This window comes from Myotis nattereri, assembly GCF_964212035.1.
Source record: "Myotis nattereri genome assembly, chromosome: 9".
NCBI classification, from domain to species: domain Eukaryota; kingdom Metazoa; phylum Chordata; class Mammalia; order Chiroptera; family Vespertilionidae; genus Myotis; species Myotis nattereri.
Window position 1 is genome coordinate 76,179,963 of NC_138084.1, and position 23,566 is coordinate 76,203,528.

Consider the following 23,566-nt stretch of genomic DNA (forward strand, 5'->3'; position numbering starts at 1 on the left):
TTCCTCTGAAGGGCTGGCACGAATGAGCAGCAAGACGTGTGGTTCTCAATGCTTTTCGCATTCCCCGCTGCCTGCTGAGGAGGCTATCACTTTCTACACAGCCTCCTGAAAAGAGAGAGACCTGAAACCGTCCAGACCACTTCTTCGTCTAGGAAAAGATTGAGCACAGGTAAGCAATCGTCATTCCTCTTTCTTTGGAAACCCAAGCATGGCGATTAGGGGTAAATAAGCTAGAAAAGCGATTGAGAGAAATTTAAGTGTTCTGACATCGTTTTGATGGGCAGTCAGTAACAACATAAGGAATATAGCAAAGCCAGAGTTGAAACTTTTTCTCTCTTTTAGCAAACAGTGGAGAGTACCACTTTAGAGCAAATATTCTCAAACTTTTTGGTCTCCTGATTTCTTTACATATCTATAAATTATTAAGGACCCTGAAGTATTTTTCTTTCTCTAGGTCATTTACTGTATTACTGTCATTTACAGTATTTCAATTAAAACTGAGAAATTTTAAAAATAGTGACCTATTAATTTATTTTAAAATAACAAAAAGCCATCACATGTTAGCATAAATAACATTTTAAATTATAGATCACTAAAAAAAACTACTATAAAGAGTGACATTGTTTTTTATTTTTACAAATCTCTTTAATGTCTGCCTTAATCGAAGACAGCTGCATTCTCATCTGCTTCTGGTGCAATCTCTGTAATATCAGACAGAATGTAGCTTCTGGTAGACTCCATTGTATACTCCTGAGAGAATGGCGATGAAAAAGACAAATTACATGTTAGAATTACTATGGTAATAACTTTGACCTCATGAACCACCTGAGAGCTGCTGCTTTAGAATGACAACATAGATAAGCTTTTCTTTAAAGGGAGTCTCAGCTCCGAATCAATTATTTCAAAAGCAAACACAAAATTTGCCAAAGGTTGAGCATCTTGATGGAAGCTGCCCCAGCACCTTTAGGCTGGGCAACAGCTGGACAATATACAATTCCCCAGAAGAGGTTTATTTTACAGTAACAAAGGGGCTGAATAAATATCTATTTTGAAGTATGTATAACAAAAATTAGGACACCCTTAAAAATCCTCTTTACTTTTTGCCTATATGCAGCTATTTCGGGTTCAATTAAATCTTCCTTTAAAATATCCTTTTAAATCTGATTTGTTCATATTATCCCTCCATGAATATTATGAATTCTTACTTGAATTTCTACATCAATTCTTATAGTAGTTTTATAACCTGTCTCTAATCTCATTCAGAATGCACTGTCAGCTCAGTAACCTGCTTCCCTATTGCCTGTGAAATTAAATTCAAATGCTCTGCAAGACTTCCAAAACCCTCCATGATTCAACCCCACCTTACGCTGTGTTCCCCGCAGGGCAGCCGGAGTGTCCTCTCGCATAAAAAGTATGGCCTCATTCAGTCCAGCACCACCCCCGTACCACCACCACCACAGCGTTGTTGTTTTAATTATCACATAAATGCTCTTCCATCTGTTTAACTTTTAAGCATCCTTTCAGATTAAATTCCATCTTCCTTCTCACACAAGGCCATTCCAACTACATCTGTTCCATTTTGGCTTTTAGTCTGTATTTAGCAGTTAATTCTGTATCTCTTATCATTAATTCTTTACTTAAATCTTTACCTAGGTCTACTCCCACACCAACATACAGACATTAATAAGATGGCAAATTTTTCAAGGACAAAGTGATTTACAGAACTGAAAAGTTGGGTTTTGAATCTTGTTGCTGGCAAGATGACTACACACCTGATTTCAGGGAATTTGTTAGGTAATATGCTCCTCATTTTATCCCATACTATTCTGCAGCATTGGAACATTTTTACTTTTAATCTAATAGTATGTTTTTAAACTCCTACTAGCTTAACAATGCTGACTATCTAATAAATATTCAATCAATACATGTTGTTTTAGAATTATAAGGAAGTGGTTATTAGGGCATTTGCCACAAATAAATGGGGTGTTTTTTTCTTGAGACTTACGTAGAATCGAGAATTACAAAATACTGGAGCTGGAAAAAACCTTAGAGATTGACCATTCAACTCCCTGTTTATCCAAATGAGAAAACTGAGACCCTCCTCATTAAATGACTGGCCCCAGACAAGTTTGGAACACATTTGGCCTAATTTCCATCATAATTTTCTACCATTTGCTAGAATCTAGCTCGTTTCCAAAGCTTGCATAACTAAAACTGTTTTTGTTTCAAAAAACTAATTGTCGCTGCATCTCCCTGAGAAGATCTTTCTAAGATGGTTTATAACTCTTTTTTAAAAAAAAAAAGTCAATAATCTGAGTATCTTAGATGAAATATTTTTAAACATTTTTATCCAATAGAAACTATAATTTTTATAGCTTAGTTAAAAAAGCAAAGAAGCACAGATGAGAAAGGAAAAGGAAAGTTGGGGGAAGAGGAAAGGAACACTATTCTTGTAATCATAGATGTACAAGATCTAACAAAAAGAGTGGCAAGAGAATAAAGAATTCAAAATAAACTCACATGAAGTAAAGATAAACTAACTATCGCCGAAACCGGTTTGGCTCAGTGGATAGAGCGTCGGCCTGCGGACTGAAAGGTCCCAGGTTCGATTCCGGTCAAGGGCATGTGCCTGGGTTGCAGGCACATCCCCAGTAGGAGATGTGCAGGAGGCAGCTGATCGATGTTTCTCTCCCATCGATGTTTCTGGCTCTCTGTCTCTCTCCCTTCCTCTCTGTAAAAAATCAATAAAATATATTAAAAAAAAAAAAAAGATAAACTAACTACCAGGGAACAAAAGAAGAGGAAGAACATTAGAGAAAGTATTCTATCTTAAAACCTGCTTTTAGACTTCCCCCATTTTCTTTTTCTCATTGGCTTTAAGATGGAGTGAAAGTTTTAAGACAGAAAAAATGTCAAGCCCTGGCCGGTGTGGCCAGGTTGGTTGTGTGTCATACCATGCTCTGAGAGGTTGCCAGTTCTATTCCAGATCAGGGCACATGCCTGCATTGCACCCAGTCAGGGGCCTGCAGGAGACAGCCAATCCATGTGATTTCATATCATGCTTCCCTCTCTTGCTCCCTCTTCTTTCCTCTCTCTAAAAATCAATAAAAAAAAATTGTAAAAAATAAAAATTCTACCAACCCTTTATCCATTGTTGTCATGGTGACAAGTTTTATCATAGCAAACATTTATTTATTTACTGCGTGTAAGTTCTTTTCTGGTGTTGAAGATTTTTTAAAAGAGAATAACTTGTTATCTTAAAGAAATTCAAGCTAAAGCTGGGCAGAACTATTTGTCATCAAAATAATTTTTTTTTTTCATTTATGAAAGGTCTTCTCCCTACTCTTTTTTTTTTTAATGTATCTTATTGATTTTTTACAGAGAGGAAGGGAGAGGGATAGAGAGTTAGAAACATCAATGAGAGAGAAACATCGATCAGCTGCCTGCTGCATGCCCCCTACTGGGGATATGCCTGCAACCAAAGTGCATGCCCTTGACCGGAATAGAACCTGGGACCCTTCAGTCCGCAGGCTGACACTCTATCCACTGAGCCAAACCAATTATGGCCAAAATAATCTTAATTCAATGTAAGAGCTATTTCAGATGCCTGGAGGAGGGAGGATTGGGGAAGGTGGGTACTGAGAAGAGAATGATTAGCTAGGAATGTAGGAGTTAGGGAAGTTTTCCTAGAGATGTTTGAGCTGGGACTTAAAGGAAGAGGGCTTGACAGGGTTGGGGGGGGGGGAGAAAGGCAGGGATAACTCAGGGAACAGTATGTAGTGGGGAGAGTCTGGAAGCAAGAAAACCAAGAAGAGTAGTATTAAAATAGAAAGTTCAAGGAGTGTTGAGGGCTTGATTTAAAACAGTTCCAGTGTGGCCTGCCGGTGTTGCTCAGTGGTTGACCATCAACCTAAGAACCAAGAGGTCACGGTTTGATATCTGGGCAGGTCACATGCCCAAGTTGCAGGTTTGATCCCCAATGTGGGGCGTGTAGGAGGCAGCCAATCAATGTTTCTCTCTTATCATTGATATTTCTATCTCTCTCTCTCCCCCTCTCCCTTCCTCTGTGAAATCAAAAAATATATATTTTAAAATTAAATAAGTAAAACAAAACAGTGTGGATGGAGATGGAGGGGTGATGCCAAATTATAAATCCATTTCTGAGTTATAATCTACAGTATTTATGAGACAGAGAAAAGATTAGGCAGTTTAATGGGTGAGCATAGTAGACCCAGGCACCAAGAGGTCACCAATTCAATTCCCAGTCAGAGCACATGCCATGGTTGCAGCAGCTTGATCCCCAGTAGGGGGAGTGCAGGAAGCAGCCAATCAATGTTGATGTTTTTCTCTTATCAATGTTTCTATCTCTCTCCCTCTCCCTTCCTCTCTCTCTAAAAAAAGTAATATAAACATTTTTTCAAAAAAAGATTAGGCAAAGGAGTCAAGAAGGACTTCCAGGTTTAGTTTTGAACAGATCATTTGAACATGTTTGGGAAAGTAATTCGTTAGTATATCTTACAGTTGGGACAATGCATCTGGAGCCAGAAATTGAAATTTGCAACTTATATATCCCCCAATAGCTACCACCCTCTCTCTTCACTTTATAGCCAAACTTCCTAAAAGAATAGTTTGTATTCACTGTCTGTACTTTTTTCCCATCCCATTCTGTCCTAGATTTTTGTCAACCTGCCTTTTGTACCCTCACTTTCCCCAAACTGTTCTTTTCCCAAAATTTCCTAATTGTCAAATTCAATGAGCAAGTTTAAACTTGTATCTAAATTACGGGCTTTGCAGTATCTGATTTCAAGCAGCGCCTCCCAGAAGCTCCTTTCTTCCTGGATTCCTATGACACTTCTCTCTTAGATTTGCAAAACTGAACGAATTATTTTCCACTCAAGCCTCTCTTTTATTCTTTTTCTTAGTTAATGAGGTAACACTCAACAAATTGCTCAAGTCAGAAACTTTAAAGTCATCCTCAGTTCCTTCTTCCATTCGACCCACAACCGATCAGCTAAAAAAAATCCTGCTATTAACCTCTCATGAGTCCATCCTCTTCCTTTCATCCCCCACAGGTACTACCTTAGTTTATACAGGCTCATCAACTCTTCCCTTAACTGTTAAAATTGCCTCTAAGGTTGTTTTCTAACTTTTGTCCAGTCTTACCCATCAAATCCATTCTCTACACTGCTGCCAGATTATTGACTTTTTAAAACATACATCTGAACACATCTTTCTCCTACTTGAAGTAAGGCAGTATTTTTTCAGAAAAAAAAATTGCAAATTCTTTAGTTTAGTTAAACAGGTCTCTATAATCCGACTCTCCTTTACAAGCTTTAGTCAAACCAAACTTCATTGCAAGTTGAATTTTATGTGACTTGAATTAGGCAGAATCAACGAATGTAATATAAAAATAATAGTCTCACACCGGCCAGTGTTACTCCACTATTTGAACATTGTCCCATGCACGACAGGTCAAGAGGTAGCCAGTTCAATTCCCTGTTAGGGCACATGCCAGGTTCTGGGCTTGATCCCCAGTAAAGGGTGTTTGGGAGGCAGCCTATCCATGTCTCTCTCATCAGTGTTTCTCTCTATATATTCCCCTCTCTTTCTCTCTCTCTCTCTAATAAAAACATATTTAAAAAATAATAATAATAATTGCACCCTGGCCAGTGTGGCTCGGTTGTTTGAGCATTGTCCCATGTACAAGAGGTCAAGAGGTCGCTGGTTCCAGTCCAGTTCAAGTCCAGTCAAGGCATGTGTCCAGGTTTCCAGCTCAATCCCCAGTAAGGGGTGTTCAGGAAGCAGCCTGTCCATGTCTCCCTCATCAGTGTTTCTCTATATATATTCCTCACCCTTTCTCTCTCTCTCCTTCAACTAAATAAAAACATGTTTTAAAAAATAATAATAGTCTCACCCTGGCCAATGTAGCTCAGTAGTTGGAGTGTTGACAAGCACACCAAAGGGTCTCAGGCTCAATTCCCTGTCAAGGGAACTTACCTGGTTGCAAGTTTGAACCCCAGCCTGGTCAGGGCATGTGAAGGAGGCAACCAATCAATGTGTTTCTCTCACATTGATATTCTCTCTCTCTCTCTCTCTCTCTCTCTCTCTTCTCTCTCTCTCTCTCTCTCTCTCTCTCTCTCTCTCATCTCTTCCCTGCCTTTCCTCCCTCCCTCCCATTCTATCTAAAAAGCAATGGAAAAAATGTCCTTGGGTTAGGATTGACAAAAATAATAATAATAGTCTCACTTTATAGGCAACGTGGAAATATGTGAGCTCCAAATTAGTTTATCTAAAATGACATAATCTCAAAATGGTAGCAAAGTGAGTTGTGCACTGTTAACACTACTGCCACATGGAAGTATCTCTTATACCTGGTAAATTATCTGCTTCCATGTCAGTATTATGTAAGTGAGACTGTTCTTTATCTCAGAAATTCTTGAGACATACAGCTATTGTTGTGCTATTATTTCTTTTACATTCACTACTACTATCATTTAAAATATTTTTATATCTGATAATGATGTTATCAGAGTGCTAAGGAGTATGATTACTGCTTGTGCTGAAAAACAAAGAAATAAAGTGGGACAAAATTTAGATGCAAGTAAACAATATTAAAAAGTCTAAGTACCACCATGATAGCCTGTGTAGAGAGAGCACACTGCAAAACATTAGTAATAATGCTGAGAAAGATGAAGAAAGAAAGGAAGCAAGAATCTACTTTGGTTGTTGTAGATTTATGGACTCCAAAGATACCTCCTCACATACTTTTATACTTATTCCCAAGGAAAAGTTAATCTTGAACTATGTGAGATCTTCAGAAATGCATTCTTCCTGTAAAATGTGACTGCATTTGCATTAATTGCAGGGGGAATGATGGGGCTCCAAACAAGCCATATTCTCTCAGCCTCCCTACTTCCTGGCTTTTGCTCACAGTCTTCTCTCTTTGTGGAATGCTCTCCCCCAGCCTTGAAAATGCCTGCCTCTCTTTCAAGGCAGCACAATCATCTTTTCCTCTAAGAAGCCTTCTTCAACACCACCAGGCAGAGAAGATCTCTTGTAAATCCAGTTATTACAACATTTATTATACTATTTTCTAATTGTTTATATATTTGTCTCTCCCACTAGATTCTGAGTAATCAAAGGGTAGGAATGAAGTTTCCTGCATGTGTGTTTGTCAGCTTTCTAGCCCCATGCCTAACACATGGTGGATACTCAACAATTAATAGATGAATGAATTCAAAAATTGTGTGGTAGTATTATTATTTTTAAAGTATTTGTGTCCTTCTCTAAATCCATTTACTCACTGACTAACCAAAAAACTGTAGCAAACACTAGTAGTTTCATCCAATTTCTACACATACTACTTAGTACTTTTTAGGTGAATTACTTTCATAAAATATGTATGCATTACATATTAAAATTTGTAGAGAAGACCACCCTAGCCATTATCATATGTAGAGAGATATATAGAGATATAGAGATAGAGATATAAATGGCTAATATGCAAAGTGTCCCCTCAGGAGTTCTACTGGGAGACCAGGAATTTGATTGCTCTCTATGACATGTGCTGACCACCAGGGGGCGGCACAGAACAAAGGAAGGCCCAGGCCAGCAGCCAGCAGCTGGGGAAGGAAGGCCCCAGTCAGCAGCTGGAAGCCAGAAGGAAGGCCCCGGCCAGCATCCTGGTCACTGGCCAGGCCTAGGGACCCTACCCATGCACAAATTTTGTGCACTGGACCTCTAGCATATATATATATATATATATATATATATATATATATATATATATATTTGCATATAATATATCTACAATTTAATAACTACCCACACAATTTAATAACTATCCACACTTGTATGTGTATAAGAAACCGCACCTAGATAAAACTGTTAAATAGTCACCAACCAGAAAGTATTTGGAGTTATCTTAATTTGGATTAAGTTTTTGCAACTGGGTTTTAATTTCCTGATTCCTCTACCATGTATGTTTGGCCTTAGTAGACTATGCTAGAAAAAAATTGAGTCAGTTCTCTCCCTATGAGCATAGATTTATAAACACCCCTATACATATCAACAACAATTGTGACTCAACTACCTTCTTTGGAGCCCCAACTATAACTGCTCTCGGACCCAAGATATTCCTAAACTCTAGAGTAGAGCATTTTAATCATTTCTGTGGCAAAGATCTCCATAGGCAATCTAGTAAAATCTCTGGACCTCTTCTCAGGTAATGTTTTTACCTGCATGCAATTAAATACTTGGGATTGCCCTAGCCCCATGGTCGGCAAACCGCAGCTCGCGAGCCACATGCAGCTCTTTGGCCCCTTCAGTGTGGCTCTTCCACAAAATACCACGTACGGGTGTGCACATACAGTGCGATTGAAACTTATTGGCCCATGTGCATAACTCGGTATTTTGTGGAAGAGCCACACTGAAGGTGCCAAAGAGCTGCATGTGGCTTGTGAGCCGCTGTTTCCCGAGACGCAGTTTGGCAACCACAGCCCTAACCGGTTTGGCTCGGTGGCTCGGTGGATAGAGCGTCGGCCTGTGGACTGAAGGGTCCCAGATTCAATCCCAATCAAGGGCATGTACCTTGGTTTCGGGCACATCCCCAGTAGGAGGTGTGTAGGAGGCAACTGACTGATGTTTCTCTCTCATCGATGTTTCTATCTATCTTCCTTCCTCTCTGTAAAAAATCAATAAAATATATTTAAAAAAAAAAAAAAAGAGCACATGCCCGGGTTGCAGGCTCAATTCCCAGTAGGGGAAGTGCAGGAGGCAGCTGATCAATGATTCTCATCATTGATGTTTCTCTCTCTCTCTCTCTCTCACTCTCTCTCTCTCTTCCTTCTCTCTGAAATCAATAAAAATATATTAAATAAATAATTACATACATACTTGGGATTATAAAGGAAACTCTTTATATTAAAATAGTGTCAAAATTTTTTAAACAAATTTTAATATAGTACATATGTGCTTCTTTATTAACACATATTAACACATTAAATAATAAGATCTGCTGATGGGACTTATAACTTCCATATATTTCAAAGTAGTAATGAGTTTAAACCATATATTTCAAGATCTCTGCAACAATAACAACACAATAGGAAGTCTGTATGTCTTTCAGTGCCAGTTCCAATAATGCTGTGATTTGTCTCCTATAACGTAATGGAAGGAACTTCTAAATTTTGGCAAAAGGCCATATAAACCTAAACTGGTGAAAATAAATACAGAGTGGTGCAAAAGTAAATATACTTACAGTTGTGAGTATATGAAACATGGTTTATTCTTGTATTGTTATTTATTAATTATTGTATTATTTTCCATACAAACAATGGTAAAACTAGTTTTTTTCCCATCCAACTTCACAGATTTCCCAGATTTAGAACCCCTGTTCCACAGACAAAGACCTGAAAATATACATACCATATTGGAGTAGGGTGGAGTAGGCTGGGGCAGGAGAGAAAAGCAAAACAAAATTTTTGACATTTTCATATCCTATATTATTTGATTTTTTTACAGAAAGATTGCATTTATGTATTACTTGTATAAAAAGCATAATATCCAGATTCCAGATAAAAAACTGCTGCTGCTCAAGGAGGAAGAAGGCTGTCAGATACTAGAGCCTTCAGCCTCCTCTCCCTCTGCCTTACTCCCAGGTGGAAACACCATTTTCTCATTACCTCACCTTTAGCACTTGGGTAAACTTTCAGTCTCTCAGGCACAGGAACCCACTGGTTGTAAGAAAGAACCAATCTGTAGTTAAAGGACAAGATTAGGTGTATTTCTGGCATCTTATATTTATATTGATTGAAGCAGGGAGTCCCTCAGAGGTGAGGACGACGGAGCCCCAACGCGCTAGGGCGTCTGCATGCACGACTCCGGGGACCAGGTTCATTGACGCAGATCCGTTTTATTGTGGAACTACAGGGGTATATATAGCATGAGGGGACCAATCAGAGGGAGACACGTTGCTATAGGCGACCAATCAGAGGGAGACACGTTGCTATAGGCGACCAATGGCTGAAAGGCTGGGGTACTGTGCACGTGGCTCTAGGAGTTAGTTCAGGCGGGCATTGCTACTTCCTGGTGTGCCCAGGAAGCATGTCATGGTGGAGTGTGCTCACACCATTGCATCAGCTGCAGCGCTGAGACATACTTCCCGAGCTCTACTACATTGATGATAATATAATTCTGTTTCATAGTGGGACACTTAGCCACCCTTTGTAACAGTGTTTAATGAGAAAATGCTTTCTAGATTCCAAATATCTGATGGTTTGCAAAGAATTTGTGAACACGTGTATGCATAAGCGGAAGACTCCGGCATCTTTTAAATGTCCAGAGTGTTGGTCAGCATACTGGGTGATACACTGACTTCTGAGCTTGGAGGTAGTACAAGGCAATAAGGAGTAAAAGATCCCTTTTGTGAAAAAGGAACAATCACTACCTTTTAACAGATGGCTCTTTGCTTTCATTAGGAATAAAGATGGCTGTTGAAGCAGGAGAAAACAATTGCCTCAATTTTGTGGGAATGAAATTTATTGACAACACACTTTATTTTGTAGGTAAGTCTAAAGCAATAGGCCAAATACAGGTTTCAGATCAATGTATTCAACTAGAAAAGGCATTGTGAGATAAACTATTAAGTGACTCCTTACTGTCATCAAATTCCATTGTAATGCTAATGATATACTTCTCTGGAAAAAGGAAAATTGGGCTTCTGGAAGTTAACCATAATATATCCATGGTCCCAGCACCTTGTCCATCACATGACCTGGCACTTCAGTTAAGCAGTAGCCCATTTACAAGGTGAAAACTAGTGCACATCATGATAATTCCACAAAATTGGGTACATTCAAGGAATACAATTTCCCTAAGCCAACTGGCAGATTATATAAGAGACTAGAGGCCCGGTGCACAATTTCTGCACTCAGGGTGGGGGGAGGGTCCCTCAGCCTGCCCTGTGCCCTCTCGCAGTCTGGGACCCATCAGGGGATGACCACCTGCTGGCTTAGGCCCGCTCCCCGGGCGATTGGGCCTAAGATGGCAATCAGACATCCCTCTGGGAGCCCAGCAGCCCTAGGGGGATGTCCACTTGCCAGCGGGGAGCAGGCCTAAACTGCAGTTGGACATCCTTAGTGCTGCCGAGGAGGCAGGAGAGGCTCCCACCACCACCGCTGTACTGGCAGCCATCAGCCTGGCTTGTGGCTAAGCAGAGCTTCTCCCATGTGAGAGTGCCCTGACCACCAGAGGGCAGCTCCTGCATTGAGCGTCTGCTCCCTGGTGATCAGTGTGTGTCATAGTGACCAGTCATTCCCAGTCTTTCTGCTGTTAGGGTCAGTTTGCATATTACCCTTTTACTATATAGGATAGAGGCCCTGGTGCACAGGTGGGGGCCAGTTGGTTTGCCCTGAAGGGTGTCCCGGATCAGGGTGGGGGTCCCGCTTGGGTGCCTGGCCAGTCTGGATGAGGGGATGATGGCTGTTTGCAGCTGGTTGCACCCCCTTCAGGGTGGGGGTCCCCACTGGGGTGCCCCGCCAGTCTGGGTGAGGGGCTGAGGGCCGTTTTCAGGCTGGTGGGTGACTGAAGCTCCCAACCTCTCCTTTTTTTCTTTTCTTTTTATTCTGGGATTTATTTACCTTCTATGGCTGTCACTGGAGCTGAGAACCGGCTTCAGCTCTGAGGCTCGGCTCCAGCTCTGAGACCTCGGCTGCTGAAAGCAGGTATCTGGGCTTTGTTTAGCTTCTATAATTGAAACACTGTTGCAACTCCAGCTCTGAGGCCCCACTGGCTGAAAGCAGGTTTCTGGGGATTGTTTAGCTTCTATAATTACAACATAGTTGCTTATAGTGCAGCTCAGAGCTGGGTGGCAATAGGCGGGGAACCTTGGCTTCCTCCATCACTGGAGCAAACAAGCCTCCTGTTCACTTCAGCTCCCTGGCTGCCGGCCGCCATCTTGGTTGGCAGTTAATTTGCATATTGCCCTGATTAGCCAGTGGGAAGCGTGTCAGAGGTATGGTTAATTACCATGTTTGTCTATTATTAGATAGGATACCTTAAATCTGTGAGTGAGCTGTACCATATAACGTAAATATATCTGGCAAATAAAAACAGATTCTTAAGATTAGTCTTCCATGGGCCATTTGGCTTCATTTGAAAGCTTCATAGAAAGTCCTGAGGCAACCTTCCACTGAACCAACAAATTTAAGAGTAAAATCTATCACTTTATAAAATTTCTTTTTAATTACAAATTTACATTTACTAGTATAAACCCTGGATTTAGGTTTTATATCTAATTTACCAGAGAACACACTAAGTCTATCTAATGAGCTTTGTTTTATGGGACCTTGTGGATGATTATATAATACTAGAGGCCCAGTGCACTAAATTCATGCATGGGGGATTGGGGGGGGGGGGTCCCTCAGCCTTGCCTGCACCCTCTCCAATCTGGGACCCCTTGGGGGATGTCCGACTGCTGGTTTAGGCCTGATCCCAGGGATCAGACCTAAATCAGCAGTCGGACATCCCTCTCACAATCTGGGACCACTGGCTCCTAACTGCTCACCTGTCTGCCTGCCTGATTGCCCCTAACTGCCCCCCCCCCCCGCCAGCCTGGTCGCCCCACGCAGCCTGCTGTTCAGTTGTTTGGTCATCCCTCACTTATCCCCCTGCCAGCCTTGTTGCCCCAGGCAGCCTGCTGGTCATTACTGTTACTGTGATGGTGTCCCAGACAATTTGCATATTCCTCTATTATTAGTATAGATTTCCGATAGGGCCAACAACAGTAAGATAGCAGTTAAATAATGGGGAGTGGCAGAAAAGAGTAACAAAAGGTAGGGTGAGAGGAGATTCTGAGTTGAAATATAGAATTTAACATTTTGTTTCTCTTTTTCCCCCTTTAGGTGAAAATGATGGTAAAGTATAAATTTATTTCTTTTTCTTTGCTAAAGTAAAAAGAGCTACTTAAGCATCCCACAGACACACCATATCACCATTCTTAGCTGAGAGAAACTAGTACCAATCTATTTGAGAAGCTAATCTTCCCTCAAAGCAATGTGGACCCAGTAGCACAGCCTTGGAATAAAGCTGTCCATAAAGGATACAAAAGAAAACCTCCAACAAAACTGCTTATTTACACTTTAGGCAATTCTTAGAATCTACAAAACAGACTTTGCCTGCTACACAGATTGTGAGATTAGCAGGAAGTCATGGATTCTCTAAAGGACATGGGAAAAGGAGATTTGAAGCCTGAAAATTGTAGTCCAAAATCAATAACATCTTTGTTCTTTAACCCTCTCTCTCAGAAATGCTTTGGAAAAAAGCCTAGGAGGCTACCAGGGAAAAAATATTTTCAAAGTAGAGGAGATGGGGAAGGTGGGAGCAAGCAAGAACTATGAGGTGGAGTCATTAACTCTGCAAGAAGTGGATGTACCCAGCCCTGTCCTTCTGGCATTCAGAGAGGATCATACCCTATCTGGTCTGTGAGCCTCTAACAGATGTCCAGATTGTTAAAGGTCATTATTTCTCATCCTTTTCCTTAAAAATAGCACTTCCCACATTTATAAGGTGATCATTACTGAACTATAAGTGAAAAAAGTAACTTAAAAATACTATTCATGTTTTTTTTGTTTTCCAGCTTCATTGAGATATAATGACATGTAACTCCTCATGTTTTTTAAAGATTGCCCTACTCTCCATTTATTAATTCAATATATATGGGGGTAAAAGTAGGTTTACAGTTGTTCGTATGGAAAACAATACAATAATTAATAAATAATAACACAAAAATAAACTCTGTTTTGAGTACTCTCAATTGTAAATCTGCTTTTGCCACCCTGTGTTGACATCTGTATCTCAGGTACTGTTAGGCACCAGGATACAGTGGTAAGCAAATCACAGTTCCTATAGGGAGAAACAGGCCCTTAAGGAAGGCAATTGGAACATAGTATGTTAGGGCACAGGATGCTATGGGAACAGATAGAAAGGGCACCTATTTCAGTCCAGTAGATTCTGGGAGGACACTTTGAAGGAGGGACATTTTTGAAGAGGGTATAGAAGTTAGCCAAGGGAAAGTATTCTGAGCATAGAGAAGGCCACATGAAAGGCCAAGATATGAAAGAAAGCATAGCATGTACAAGGAATCAAGAGTACTTCAGAATGAGAGTAGGAGAATGATGAAAGAATGATAAATAGGATGCAGATCAAGAAGGTTCTCTTCTTTCAAGATATGGAATTTGGGCCTTATCTTTGGGTAATGGGGATTCATTAAGCAACATATGCATGATCTAGAATGGAAATTGGTTTGCTGCAAAAAGAGATCCAAAAATATAGTGATAGAATAAGATAGAAAATATTTCTCTCAAAAATAAGTCCAAGTAGGCAATTCAAGATTAAGGATGCAGCCTGATGTTATTGGGATCTTAAGATGTTCTGTCTTGTTATTCCATTATGCCCTAGTTGTTTAATTCACTCACATACTTGAAAATCATCACCACACTTCCTGGGTCCATATCCCAGCTAGCAAGAAAGGGTTCAAAATAAGAGGAAGATGGCCTATTCCTTTTAAAGGTTCTAGATGGAAGTCATACACATCAATTCTACTCATTTTCCATTGACTTTATTCTGAGTGGTCATGTGCCTCATTAAAATTCAGAGATAATTTTATCTAAAATTCAAAATTCTTTCTGGCTTCAGTATAAAGAGCTAGAGGCCCAGTGCATGAATTTGTACACGGGTGTTATGGGCCCCCATCGGGTTGGGCAGGTGGGGGGGAGGGGCCGTGGACATTTGGCTGGCCCTGCCCCTGATCGGGGTGTTGGGGGCCAATCAGGGGCTGGGCCAGCAGGGGAACGGGGGCTGATCAGGGCCTGGATCAGGCTGGTTGGCTGCCACAGTGCACATCATAGCCACCAGTCATTCCAGTTGTACTGGTCGTTCCACCGTTCTGGTCGCTGGACTTCTATATATATAGATTGGTGTGGGGACAAAAAAGGGGGGATGACAATTAAGAAGCTATTGTCCTTGTAAAAAATGATGGGGACATGAATTAGGCAGGGATAACAGGGTGCCGATAAAAAGCAATGAATGGATTTTATAAATACTTGGAAGAATCCAAGTATTTTGAGGTTAGCCTAGGGAGGGGATAGAGAGAAAGATGGTGCCTATATTTTCTCACTTAGGAAATTTGTACTATTAGTGAAATAGGAAGCACAAGGGGAAGAGCAGGGTAAAGTGGTATGCAGAGCAAAGAGGAAGATAGATGATGAATTTAGTTTTGCATCTTGTCTGTGGGACATCCTAGTGGACATGTCCAGTAGATTCTTGGACGTAATAGTTCTAAGCTCGGGATGAAAATTTGGGCTGAAGATAAACCTCTAGGAGGCTTATGCGTAGAAATGACAGCTGAAACTATAGGGATAAAAAGACAAAACAGAGGAAATGTGTGACGTGAGAAAGTAAAAGCCAGGGACTAAGTCAGGGGAATACCTATGTCTGAGGATGCAGTAGAAAGAGAAGCTCATAAACAAAAGAGTAGCCAAAGAGGAAGAAGAAAAGCCAAGAGAACGCCACAGAATCCCAGGAGAGATTTTCAAGACGGAGGTAACAGTCACTGTGTTGAACTTTACAGCCTTGAAAACCAAGGATAGGAAAGCAGTTATCACATTTAGCGACAGGGAGCTTGGTGATCTCGCCGAAAGAAGTCTGGTGGAGAAACGGAGGCAGAGAGAGATGGCAATGAGTAGAAGAGTGAATGGAAAGTCAGGGAATGACACAGTTCTTACCAGAAGCTCCACTATTAAAAGAAGAAACAAGGCTAGCTACCGAACAGGATATGACTGATGGAGGAGTTTTAAATCTCAAAATGAAAAGAGTTTTGTGGGTTTTTTAATTATAAAAATAATGTGTTTATTATAAATGATTCAGGCAATTAAAAAAGAAAAACATGAAAAAAACCTAGGAATCCTAATAATCAGTATCATTTGGTGTATTATTTCTGTACTTCTTTAAATATATGTGAGTAGAAGTAGGTTTATAGTTGTGAGCATGTGCAGCACATCTTATTATTATATTATTATGTATTATTGTATTATTTGTATTTCAACTGTAAACCTACTTTTGCCCACATGTGTGTGTGTGTGTGTGTTTGTGTGTGTGTGTGATATTATACCTAAGTTTCTTTTTCTAGTTTAATACACATGGACATCCTTACATGGCAAAGAATAATTACAGTAATATTAAATTCATGATATTCCAAAATTTATTTGCTCAGTCCCCAATTGATAAACATTTAAATTGTTTCCAGTGCTCCCATAAGCATTATAGCAGAAAATATTTACACATTTTTCTGATTGTTCCTTTAGGAAAAAATCAAGGAAATAGAATTGCTGGGTTGATATAGAAGAGGGGGTGATTGGTAAATCAAGGTATCAGGAGAATATACATCAGAGCACAGGTAGGGTTAGCCTTAGATATCAGAAGGGGCACCTTTTCTACATTCCCCTTGGGACAAGAGGAATAAGGAAATGACTGGCGGTGCCACAGTTAAATTTGTAAGTGGAGTAGCAGGAAATCATTTATTGAAAGTGAAAGCAGAGATGATGATGTCGAGATCCTGAGGAGGGTAGGGAAGATCTGAAATGATAGCTATGGATTATGAAAGAGGCTGCTGAACTGTTAAAAAAAAAAAAAAAAAAGTACTGACAATTTATATGCTTGCAATGGCACCAGGTTGTGCATTTGTATAATTACCAGTGACACTCAGCAGCCAGGTTTGGAGTTTTGTAGTAGAAAGACAAATGAACAAATGAGTTTGGGATTGGAACGGCTGGCAAAGGGTAGACAAAATGATGAACCATAAGGTCCAGACTGCATAGAAAATGAAAGGAAGACAGGAAGGTTAGGGAGAGAGGAAATGCCTATTTTAAAATCAGGAGGACTCAGTGAAGCGGAGGAAAAGTATAAAACAACTAGGATAGGAGATTGTGATCAGAAAGCAGAGTGTTTGAATTTAACATTTTGGAGGTAGAGTAGTTCTGGGTGATAAGAAGAAGCAGAGTTGTCTTTGGAAATGGATTAAAAAACATTGTGCAACTTTATCTTAGCTGCTTCTGTAGCAGAAGATTGTGATCAGTATCTATTGAAAATTTAAATATATAGTATGCTTGTTTGTAAATTTTGGAAAAAAAACTTATTTTTAATGCAATTTAATGTCCATCCTAGAAAACCTGGAATCAGACTACTTTAGCAGATTTGAACCTAGATTGTCAGTCATACGAAATCTGAACAACCAAGTTCTCTTCGTTTCCCAGAGAAGCCACGCTGTGTTTGAAGATATGACTGATTCTGAGTGTGAAGGTATTTTTAAAATATATTTACAAACATAGAAATGACAAGCTACTTCTTATTCCCTTTTACTGCCTACTTTTTTCTATTATAGACCTAGTCCTTAAATGAAAAGTAATAGCAATAGTAATAATTTCACTTACAAGAAACTTTATAGAGTATCCAAATATTGTAGTTGAGATGAAAAATTGATACAGTGAAGATATTGCCAGAGGTTGGGAGGAGGACGAAGAGGGTAAAGGGGATCAAATACGTGCTGATGGAAAACCGGGTTTCAGGTAGTGGGCACACAGCAGAGTATACAGATATTGTATCCTAAAATTGTACAACTGAAATTTATATAATGTTATTAATCAATGTTACCCCAATAAATTTAATTTAAAAATTTTTTAAGATATATCTAGGGGTCATGTTACTCTGGGCCTACATTTGGATCATGAGTTCCTTCATTGCAACTGCATGAACTGTACAAGATTTCTATAGAGTTGGATCCTTCATACCTGCTGGCTATAGCTGAAATTGCTGATAGCATTTTCAAAACTCAAAATTAAAAATAAATATCAAGCATTTCAAAAAAGTCTGTCTCCCATCAGAAATTTAGAGTGCTTAGGAAATAAATAAGTTTACTGTGCTTTCCAAGGTATAAATTCCAAATACCAAAGTTTAGGCAGAGTTGAAACAGTGAATGTGCACCCTTAAAAAATCCTGAATTTTTACCTTAACAGGTAGATTTTTAATATTGTATTTCGCATTTAAAAGTTAAAGACAGCCCTACTGGCGTGGTTCAGTGGTTGAGGGTCGACCTGTGAACCAGGAGGTCTTCATTCGATTCTGGTCATGGCATATGCCCAGGTTGTGGGTTTGACCTACAGTGGGGGGGCGTGCAGGAGGCAGCTGATCAATGAATCCCTTCATCATTGATGTTTCTATCTCTCTCTCCCTTCTTCTCTGAAATCAATAAAAATACAATTTTTTAAAGTAAAAGTTTAAGACAATCTTTCAGAATTCAGAATATCTCTTAAACACTCAAAATGTTACTGCTTTTGTGTGTGATACATATTTGAATGTGTTTTAAAGAATGTCTGAGCAACTGTGTATCATCTCTACTAACTGGCTGAATCACAGTGTGTGGGATGTGTAATGGGTCTATTAAGGATTATCCTTTGGCTAATTTCTATAAATATTGATTTGCAAAAATTCTTCTAACTAGTGTTCTCATTTGTTAATATTTATTTCAGAAAATGCATCCCTGACTAAAATTATAATATATACATATAAAGATAGCTACCCTAGAGGTATGGCGGTAAGCCTCTCTGTGAAGTGTCCAGATATGTTTACTCTCTCCTGTATGAACAAAGATATTTCCTTTAAGGTAAGACTAAACCTATATTTGATTGATATATATATATATATATATATATATATATATATATATATATATGGAAATTTAGAAAACCTAAATATCCTCATTCCAACTTTTTATCTAGAACAAGAATGGCAGGAAGCAGAGAACCATTAAAATAGTTCAACTCTTTAACCCATCATGCTTTTTCTAAGTCTGCCATAGGGAGGAAGGGGTACAACACTTGTTTCACAGCCTGGGTATTCTGAATAATCTATCTAAAGGTAAATAATAACATAGAAGACATACATGAATTATTATATTTATTTGAGAATTGCATGACTTCCCAAAATGTCTTGTTAAATGGAATGAAGCCAGTTATCCTTCTGTAAGCCTTCTATGTACTTTGTGAATTATGATGATAATATTTTAATCCTAATTGTTTTTTATTCTAAATTCTTTATTGTTGAAAGTATTACATATGTCTCCTTTTTGCCCCCATTGACCTCTATCCGGCCGCTTCCCCCACTCCTGCCCCCAGCACATGTCCCTGCCCCACTACTGTCTGTATCCATTGGTTATGCTTATATGCATGCATACAAGTCCTTTGGTTGATCTCTTACCCCCCTCTCCCATCCTCCCCTGCCTTCCCACTGAGGCTCGACAGTCTGTTCAATGCTTCTATGTCTCTGGATCTATTTTAGTTCATCAGTTTATTCTGTTCATTATATTCCACAAATGAGTGAGATCATGTGGTATTTATCTTTCTCCGACTGGCTTATTTTGCTTAGCATATGCTCTCCAGATCCATCCATGTTGATGCAAATGGTAAGAGTTCCTTCTTTTTTACAGCAGCATAGTGTTCCATTGCGTAGATGTACCACCATTTTTTAATCCACTCATCTGTTGATGGGCACTTAAGCTGTTTCCAAATCTTTGCTATTATAAATTGTGCTGCTATGAACATAGGGGTGCATATATCCTTTCTGATTGGTGTTTCTGATTTCTTCTGATATATTCCTAGCAGCGGGATCACTGGGTCAAATTGGAGTTCCATTTTTAATTTTTTGAGAAAACTCCATACTGTTTCCCACAGTGGCTGCACCAGTCTGCATCCCCACCAGCAGTGCAGGAGGGTTCCCTTTTCTCCACATCCTCGCCAGCACTTGTCATTTGTTGATTTGTTGATGATAGCCATTCTGACAGGTGTGAGAAACCTAATTGTTTTATTCCTGCATCCTTCAGCTTTCAGTTGATATATGTTATTTTTAATGTAAAGCTAAGTGAATAAAATTAACAAGATTAGCTGTGAAAGCAATGGTATAATGTATCTCAAAGCCAAGTATAAATTATTTCTGGCCACTGCTTTTTTTCTCTATTCTCCGTTTTTTTTTCTCTTGAAGAGTTTCTGATTGGGGGTTTGCCAGTAAAATACTTGAGCAATGGGAACTGAAGTTTAGAATATGACCTAGTGGACATGTTGAGGGGCAACTTGGAAGGAAGGAAAAAGCCACTCTAAAATATAATCCAAGTAAAATCAGTGTGTATGCCACAAATACAACCTCCAAACAAATCCCTTAACCATTCCCTTCCAACCAGAGGGCCACCCTTTTGGGTGGCAATTTAGACTTCCCATTCTCAGGCCTGACAAGCAGGAAGCTTAGTTATCATAATGGCTTTAGAGGCCTGGGATAGACAGGGTGGGTGGAGAGGATTAAGCGTGTTGTTATCTAACAACAAAATCAAAAGGGAAGGAGGGAGATGGCCAAGCTCAAACTATGTGGGGTAAAGAAAAACTAATTCAGTTGCAGAAGCAGATTCAGAAACTGGGATAAGCCTAAGCTCTAAGTGGATTATTATTGAGAGAAACTGGGGAGTGTTGAAAGGGGTGGAAATAATGCTTGGTAAAAGAAAAGAAAAAAAAGAAAAGACAAGAGAAGGGAAGGGAAGGGAAGGGAAGGGAAGGGAAGGGAAGGGAAGGGAAGGGAAGGGAAGGGAGGAAAGGGAAGGGAAGGGAAGGATGCTTGGTATACACTAGGAATTGGAGCAAATCAGATTTAGGGGATCCTGAAACTTATACAATTTGGGCAGGCCTTTTAATGAAAGAGAATATAAAATTACCAAAAGCATCAAGTTTTGTTTAGAATAAGAAAAGAAGGGGCCTTAGAAGAGATCTGTTCAAGTGGAGGGCTCTGACATTTAAGCTTCATTAGCTTCATAGCAAATCTGCTTCTGAAGGAACTCATTAAATATTAGTTAGAGGGAGGGAGAAAGAGAGGGTGAGAGGAAGGAGGAAGGAGGAAGGAAGGAGGAAGGAAGGAGGAAGGGAGGAAGGAAGGAAGGAAGGAAGGAAGGAAGGAAGGAAGAAAGAAAGAGAGGAAGGAAGCTAGTTTTAGCTCATGCTCTCTAACCCTTTTACCCCCACTAAAAAGGATCTTAGCAGTGATTATAAATATAGACTATGTTCTACTAGATAATAAGACACAACTTGCTGCCATTATGTGCTCACCTTTCTGTGTTGGTTACTAGCTATAAAGTCCTAGTGCTTATGGATACCTGCTGCCTTTGGGTAAGAACCTTCATGACACCAAGAGGGATTTGTTCAAGAAGTTACTATTAGTGCCTGTTTCTTATATAGACATTTGGGCAGTCAGGATTCTCTCAAATGTGCTAATGCACTTGGGAAAGGGCAAACACACACACACACACACACACACACACACACACACACACACACACACACACAAACAGATGTTAGCTCCGGCTTAACTTTCTCTGGGTCTAGATTCAACCCCTCCTGATGTAAACAATCCCATAGGTCCTTGGAGCACTCAAGTTTCATTATGTAAAGCTGTTTCCATATCCACTTACTGTGCACCTTCCCTATGATGGCTATGAATAATCAACACCAAAGCCAAGGAGAGCTACTGCCCTAGGATTTCCTTGTCCCTGTTCTGAAATGTCACATTGAACTATGATTAGAGATCACCTGTTCTACCTATCCATACTCCCACTTTCAACCACAACTTTCCATGCCAGGTTTGAACTAACAGGTTCATCTCCTTCTAATATTTCTAGAGCTTTTGAAGTTTTGGCTAAGGGTTATTTCTCACTTATACATTAGAGTAGCTTAGTCCCAAATTCATTCCCCATTTTAAGGTCTCTTCCTAAATTCTGGGGTACTGTAGTCAGCTACAGAAATATATGTCAGTGGGAGAACTGGTTTAAACTGTCAACAATTTAGGACCCCCTCTTATTGATAAAAGACAAAGTTAAGAGTTATGACTATAAATTCCGTAATTAGTTCAAAAGTTGGGAGGTAACCAAACTTCTTTCGGGCATCTTAGAAAGATGCTGGAATGTTATTTTTGATCTGGAGCTTTCTCTGTTAGTCCTTAGTTAAGATCATGAGAATTTTTGCTGCCATGGGGTTAAAATTAAGTTCAAATATCTACAGTTCTGGGATTAACATGGAAAGAACCTTGGGTGGTCCTCAGAATTTCTAGCTCATCTTGAAAAGTAGGTATGGTCAACAAACCAGACCTAGCTGGTTTGGCTCAGGGGATAGAGCATTGGCTTGCAGACTGAAGGATCCCAGGTTTGGTTCTGGTCAAGGTCAAGGGCACATGCCTGGGTTTCGGGCTCAATCCCCAGTAGGGGTGTGCAGGAAGCAGCCAATCAGTGATTCTCTCTCATCATTGACGTTTCTATCTCTCCCTCTCTCTTCCTCTCTGAAATCAATAAAGATATATTTTAAAAATTAAAAGTAAATAAAATAAAATAAACCAATAAAATATATTTTTTAACGAAAAGTAGGAGATGAGGCCCAGAAATCAGGATTTTAAAAAGATTCCCAGGTGATTCTAATGTGCAGCCAAGGTTGAGAACCACTGAACTAGAGCTAGGCTAGGCTAGGCTATGGCTGGAGGTCATCAATGTCTTTAGCTCTGAATGGTTGGAAAAGACAGGAAATGACATTAGCCCATAAAAGGTGGTGGTCTTTGCTAGAAATCGACTCCGTCTTGAGCAATGGGAGAAAGAGAAGAAAGCTATATGATTAAATAAATTGGGAAAAACTAGAGAGCTAGACCTGAATGTGCATTCCATGGTGGGAACAGCCAAAGTGGACAAGGAGAATAGGAAATTAGAATTCAGAGGAAGAGGAAATCAGTGTTCCTATATGCTGAGATTTGTTTTTAATCTTAACTTGTGAAAATAAAAACTTCTTTAGATCTGTACAATAATATACTTCAAAATAAACTGCACAGATTCTGATTATTCGTGCCCTAAAAATTAATATTCTTTTCTCTACAGAAAATGAGTCCTCCTGCTGATATCAATGATGAAAAAAGTGACATCATATTCTTTATGAGAAGTGTTCCAGGATCTTACAATAAGATGCGATTTGAGTCTTCATTGTATGAAGGATATTTTCTAGCTTGTAAAAAGGAGGGGGATCTTTTTAAACTCATTTTGAAAGAAAGGGACATAGATTGGGATGACTCTGTAATGTTCACTGTTGACTACAAAGAGCTAAATATTAAAATTTCATAGTTTGAACTTTCTGAGTTTTTGTCTTCCAGAAAAGTTAAGTTTGAGTCTATAATTGTAATGATGAAATAAAATGAATAATGATCTCAAAAGATACCACTAAGAAATGAATAGTAAGCTTTCACAAAATTGAATTGACGCCCTTTTATGCAGATGAATAAATCATTTGTATAATGTAAAAAGATGGATAGTTTGAAAACATAGTCTACATTGTTGACATTGGAATATAGATTATACTCAATAAAAGTGTTTTGAATCTTTTGGGTTATGATGAAAGATACTGATATTTGAATTTTCTAATTATTAAGAATATCATTAAAACCATCAAAA

General features: G+C 39.4%; 1 protein-coding gene across 2 annotated transcripts; it reads left to right on the forward strand.

Annotated features, from left to right (window-relative positions):
- IL18 (interleukin 18) lies at positions 1–23,566 on the forward strand. Of its 2 annotated transcripts, XM_081100181.1 has the most exons (6): positions 1–169; positions 10,479–10,569; positions 13,305–13,514; positions 17,221–17,355; positions 18,582–18,715; positions 23,000–23,566. In XM_081100181.1, the coding sequence occupies exons 3-6, from the start codon at positions 13,427–13,429 to the stop codon at positions 23,237–23,239; spliced, it is 597 nt and encodes a 198-aa protein (XP_080956307.1). In that variant the 5' UTR covers positions 1–169; positions 10,479–10,569; positions 13,305–13,426; the 3' UTR covers positions 23,240–23,566. The 2 variants fall into 2 exon arrangements, with proteins under 2 accessions (XP_080956307.1, XP_080956308.1); XM_081100182.1 differs by lacking the exon at positions 13,305–13,514 and having other exon boundaries at positions 79–169; positions 10,479–10,565.

Bases quoted from the DNA above. Each gene is read 5' to 3' on its own strand.
- IL18 (XM_081100181.1), top strand. From the start codon at position 13,427: ATGTACCCAGCCCTGTCCTTCTGGCATTCAGAGAGGATCATACCCTAT. The intron at 17,356-18,581 runs GTATTTTTAAAA...TATTTATTTCAG, and splicing joins GACTGATTCTGAGTGTGAAG to AAAATGCATCCCTGACTAAA. The intron at 18,716-22,999 runs GTAAGACTAAAC...TTTTCTCTACAG, and splicing joins ACAAAGATATTTCCTTTAAG to AAAATGAGTCCTCCTGCTGA.